Below are 6,000 nucleotides of genomic sequence, written 5' to 3'. Positions count from 1 at the left end.
AAAGAACCATCTATATGGAATGCTCATAAAGTCTCAAAATAGAACTTCAGCTTTCAGAAATACCTAACAAAAATACATAACCGCACTAGTTACAATTTGAAATACTTTGCCAATATACAAAAGCTGCAGGTCAAAAGACGCAGGGTTCTCCATGTGCCTGGTGCAAAACAGCAGGTTTGACCTTCAAAGTTCCAGTTTCCTTTCCACAAGGAGAGAACAAAAAAAATAAAATAAAAAATAAAAGCAAGCGTAGGACAAGGTTTATGGATTTCATTATTAAATAGCAGTAGTATCCAATACATTAAAATATAAAAAGTACAATTCATGTTCAGTAACGGTGGGTTGGGTAGAAAGACCGCTTGCATGGTTTGTTTTGGAAAGCTCAAAGTTTTTTCGCTTTGCTTTCGGAATTTGCTTCCCCGTTCTGTTGTAACGCTTCTTCAGGTCTGTACTCCTGTTTCCGCCGGTGAATTTCTTTATAGCGCAACGTAATGTCTCTGGAGATGAAAGGAGGAAATAAATGCAGCGAAAGACTCAAGGAACTGTCTATACAAATCCTATATGATTTCCATCATATATAATAAAATAGGGAGAGATTCAATTCATATGTAAAGCTGATGAGGCTGAAGTCTCGCTCATGTACCACATAGAGGTGCAAGTAAAAGTGAGTGGACACTCCTTACCAAACTAACCAGCAATGTTAATAGCAGGAAACTGCGGCCATGTCTGGCGGTGTATCACAGCCAACTGAATCTCCCCACGTGTATAAGTGCAAGTCATGTCTAGGATATATGCTATGGTGTGCCTGGGACTTGTATATAGTGATTCACATGCATAACACTTACTTCAGATTAGAACAGGAATTGTATTTCTGGATAAACTGGAAACGGCCTTTGTTAGTGAATACTACATATATCATCTTACCTGTAACTGTACTTTACTATAAGCACATTGTGTAAGGATGTATATGCACTGTTTATATGATCTCTAAGCAAACTGATACAGAGTTATGCGTTCATGTATTCATACCAAAGAAGGGTGACTGAATGTCTTTACTAGTAATACACTGTGGTTAAGAGAATGAATAGTTTGTGCCCCCATAGCGATTGACGTGTAAAAGGTGAGTTATTTGACCGATATGTTGTCAGATGTGCGATATCTGGGTGGTTCTGGCCTGCCATAAAAAGTAAAACGCGTGAGATCCTTTCACGGACTTCTTGCTGGGACACATTAGCTTGAGAGTGGGAACTCCCTGTCTATAGTTGTAGGAAGCTTGCATAGAAAGCAGCCTTAGAAGATCTATTGTATAGTTACAGACAATGTGTATTACTTGAGACTTAGTGTAAAACACGCAACTTGTATTTGTTATTAATAGTTATACAGGAATTTGTCTATTACATCTCCAGTTCTCATACCTGATAAAGAAACGCCATGCTGTCCACAAGAGTACGAGAACAATACCCAGAATCCAACACTGCGTGACGTAGAACGGTAGTGGTAGTGTTAAGGTGTAAGGGTCATATTTTATAACAATCAGGAACTCTGTCACGGTGATTGCAGCCACCATCCACGCTTGTTGGCCCAGCTTTTTATGGAACTTTCTTAAAAAAAAAAAAAAAAAAAAAAGCAACAAAAAAAATGAAGCACATTACACTGCAACGATTACTGGGGAATAAATACATTGTTTATTAGGTGGTTAACACAATTAGAACATGTAAGCTATAACTGGAGACTATGGTATAACAACTTGCATCATTGTTTTTATTTCAAATTATGAGTCACCAATTATAAGTACAAATGGTAAGAGGGGGGAAGGGATGTGGTGAGACCCCTAGGAGCGCCGCTTAGTGATCTTGCAGCACAGGAGTGCTGTGTCTGCCTGACCCTCTAGGTGGGGAGCAGATCACCACCAAAGTGGCCCTTACATCCATAAAGACAATCTTAGCGGTTTAGTTTATACAACACATAGCTGCGGTCAAATGCTTATTTTTCCTACCTTATTTATAACATTACCATTATCTTACCAGTACTGGTCAGTAGGGAAATCTGAGGCAAATTAAGTATGTAAGCTGAATACCCTTTGCAGTAATTGTACTAACAAACCTGCAATAAAGAGATTGGTCCTCCCTCTCACACTTCTCCATTTAACAAAATTAATTTGCCAGTTCTGAAGTGCAGCTTTCTTGAAAAATGAACAAATCACACTATGCTGCCATCTAGTGTCGATTAGCTGGAAAATCTCATACACTTGAGCGAGAACTTAGGATTTTGCATCTACGGGGAACACACTGGAAGGTGTACTGATGGGATACAAAAGAGATTGTCTCACTGGAATACACTGAGCTGTTTTACACTGTAGGACAAAATGCTGAGGGTACAGCCGAGTACACGAAGTGTGAAGGTTTGGTACCGTGCAGCAGAGAACACAGTTTGTAGGTACTGCCTGGGCAACGCATAACTTGTACTAGGGCACTGGGATGTCCTGGCACTGTCTGAACAGCACGTAGCAAGTAATAAGAAAATGGCTACAATGGAGTACATTGCAGTGACCCTGTAGAACAGAAAGACAGCAAGTGTAGGAGTACACACATGACAACTAGCAGGCGGGATTGGCACAGCCAAATACACTGGCGCAGAGTCCAAGACCCACACGGACGTCAGTCTGTGAGGACCCAGGTTACGGCCCTCTGTGAAAGCAGCAGAGTACTTAGCTGGTATGAGGACTCTGCAGATAGAGATGCGGGTATGAGTGTGCTGCTGTCGGGGAGACTGGACAAAGGCATTTAAGAAACACAAATAGCTGCTATACCTCCAAGTACAGCCCTGGAACAGTATAGATGTTGGACTCAGTTGGTACTCGGGCACTTGAGGAGTGCAGTACCGAAGGTTAGCAGTAATACATGAGAGAGGAGTTATGTCATCTCTAGCCTGAGTCCAGCTGGGTTCTGTTAAGGATTTTAAGTGAACTGAGTGTTGGAGGCTGGTACTGACAACTTGCATTGGATAACAACCAACTGAGAAATAATCGGGGACACAACAGTAAATGTATACTTGGCTATAGAAAAAAAAAAAAAAGAATTAAGTGTACACTGCACTTACAAGTCATCCATGAAATCGTAGATCTCTCTCATGGCCACACCTCCCACATTCACGAAAAACACCAACCGCAATAAAACCAGGTAGTGTTCTGGAGGCATCCACAGGACAAATTTGAGGTAAAATGTGTTGAGTTCTGCCAGTAAAAACTGGGAAAGAGAAAGTACTGTTAAATAAATAGGATAATGTGGACTCTGCCGAGTACACCTGCTATCAAACGTAGTGCTTATACATTATAAAATGTGTCGGCAGATTCCTCTGCCTGTCTAGAATTGGTGGTATGTTACTTTAAAGTTGCATTATCACCACCTAGTAAAATATATTACTAAAAAGAAATCCCTCCCTCTAGCTAGTGGGTTTTTTTTGTTTTTTTTAAAGCGCCTGCCTTTTATAAATTGGTTATAAATATACCCCATTAGAGGAGGAGAGGCCGCTGTATGATATTCTGTGTACAATGGTGTACATGGGAAACCGGTTGTAGTGCAGAGTACCGTGGTCTAAGGAACACAGCACAGGGGGGGGGGTTAAACATCCAACCCCAATAGCTGTTGCTGAATATTTGGAATTCCAGCGATGCTAGAAAACAAAATTGACATAAAGCAGCTCAAATGGTTTCCCATGTAAAGATTGTAACGAGAGCCATTAGATATGATGTAGCTACCCAAAATGTGCAACCAGATAGGCCATTGTCTTAATAGAGGAGAAAAGTGACCTTCAAGAGATTTTTTTTAAGCTTATATATAGTTTGCATGCAAAATTAAACTTCACTGCTTATTCTTATTCCCTCCCCCTGTGAGATCCTGCACTTGAGTAGACAGGACAGTGAAACCCCCCAGCCACAAAAGACCTCCTTTGCTTTGGTACAGAGAAGAAACTACATCATCCCAACACCAGACTTGTAAATTCCATTGCAAATAACTTATCAAGTCAGTTTTGGTGGCATCGGAATTGCAGCAGAGAATGGACATAAGCTGCAATGAAAGCTATAGCAAACCTTGTTAAACAACTGCAATATAAAGAGGGTTTAAAACTTCTTGGTGTGAGAAAAACTGCTCCACAGGAACTGGTGCTCCCTCTAGTGACCACAACAAATATTACAGATATGTAAAAATTCTGGTTGAAGCAGAACAAGTTATCTAAACAGGGCCCCGAATACGTTAAAACAAGAATACAGCACCCTTACTTGTGCCAAATATAGTTAAAGATAAGGTTAAATATATTATTATTATTAATATTTATTTATAAGGCGCCACAAGGCATCCGCAGCACCGTACAGAGACAAACAAAATCACAATACAATGGGAGACAGCACAGTACAGTAAACACAGCAACTCAGTACGCTCAATGCACAGCTAGAGAGGGGGGGGAAGGGGGAGGGAGGATCCGCAAACGACGGGGCCCAAGAAGGAGGGCGCGGAAGACAGGGAGACCCCCAGGGGGGAGGAGGGAGAGTGGACGTGGGGTGGAGGACCCTCGAGGAGGAGGGCTATATATATGATAACTAGTTTTATAAAATGTAGCTGCATCAGAAGCCTGTGTTCAAGGAAAACAGATTTTATGTGGCAAATATGAGGACTGTACTGGGCAGACTGGAGAGCAGAGCTGAAATTAATAAATGGACAAGTAAAAATCATTAGATTATCAGTCAAATGTATGAACCAGGAAAGATGTGAATAAAAGATTTGAGGTGTAAAAGTAGGTACCTGTGGCCATATTTACGCTAAGCTCCGTCTCATTGATCCAAACGTCAGTGTTCTTATATTAGCGGTGATGTTATGTAACTAGGACAACCTCCAGCAGAAACTGGAGGAGGGGTATCCGGTCTCTCCTACCACTATAAGAGCCCTGTAAACAAGTGGGCAGCCTGCTAGACCCTGCAGAGTGCTGTACATTGTGCTTAATTAGCAACAAGAATACATATTGGGTACAATCCGTTAATATTTCATATTGTAGTTGAGGGATCTCTACTGAAGTGCAATGGAACTCTAAATGTTTTTATGTTAAGCAACTAGTATGTGTAGCAGTAACAGTAATGGAAAGTAAGACACCATTAGCGGTAATGCAGAGTAATATTAGCAGAATTAGATGCACCCAGTAATATACCAGCAATAACACGATCAACCGTTAATAAGCCACAAATATAAGCAGCCTGTAATACTAGTTCCCTGTAACCAGCCCGTTAGTTTTTAGGTCACAATTGGCAGGACAAGTCCAAGAATACAACAGTCCTCGGTGGAGTCTAAGTTCAGCACATTCTCCACCTGCAGCTAAATCCTCTCCCTTAAAGTATCCAGGTATTATGACATCTGTATGTGATGTCATAATGGTGAGTTAGAACAGGCCACAGACTGAACCAAACAGAACTACATTCAGGCAAGCACATGCTTATGAAGCTGTGGGAGCCTGTGAATATAGGCATTTATATACAAGACAAGCCATTTCAACAATAAATAATGCCCCCAGCAATAAGAAGAGACATCCACACTCTGCCCCCCACCAAAAGTATATGGTAACATTGTGTATGGGGCACTAGGCATCATATATACAAATAAATTGTAAATTAAGTCGTAATTTAAAATTTGGAAAGCCTGTGCCAAAGGGTCACCTGCTATTATATACGCACGCATGTCCGTGCAAGGAAATTAAGGAAACTTGTGAACATATGCATTGAGTGGTGAAATGCAGGCAAATTGATGATACAAGTCAGTCACATGATCAGTCTAAACAACCTTTGTGAAGTCACTCAGCTCTGCTATAAGTGTTACTGCCTGGTATAGAACAGCCAGTGATCAGCCAAGTGAGCTATATACTAAACAGTTTGTTTATTGTCTGCACCAACAGGTCCCAGGGAAGGTGGAACAGATCTGTTGGGCCCCAAACAAATCTCATCCAATGCGGCATCCC

The 6,000-nt window shown here is 41.1% G+C and overlaps 1 protein-coding gene across 2 annotated transcripts in view; it reads right to left on the bottom strand.

The window, feature by feature from the left end:
* Window positions 1–255: 255 nt before the first annotated feature.
* Window positions 256–6,000, bottom strand: part of PTDSS2 (phosphatidylserine synthase 2) — a 43,705-nt gene continuing 37,960 nt past the window's right edge. For both annotated transcript variants that reach the window (XM_075187996.1, XM_075187998.1), the window contains 3 exons: window positions 3,100–3,245; window positions 1,416–1,601; window positions 256–497 (listed from right to left, as the gene is read on the bottom strand). In XM_075187996.1, the coding sequence (XP_075044097.1) occupies window positions 383–497; window positions 1,416–1,601; window positions 3,100–3,245 (447 nt within the window). In that variant the 3' untranslated portion in view covers window positions 256–382. The remainder of the gene's footprint in view (window positions 498–1,415; window positions 1,602–3,099; window positions 3,246–6,000) is intronic.

The sequence above is a fragment of the Mixophyes fleayi genome, chromosome 10, assembly GCF_038048845.1.
Source record: "Mixophyes fleayi isolate aMixFle1 chromosome 10, aMixFle1.hap1, whole genome shotgun sequence".
In the NCBI taxonomy this organism is placed as follows: domain Eukaryota; kingdom Metazoa; phylum Chordata; class Amphibia; order Anura; family Limnodynastidae; genus Mixophyes; species Mixophyes fleayi.
This window is presented reverse-complemented; position numbering and strand designations above follow the sequence as displayed.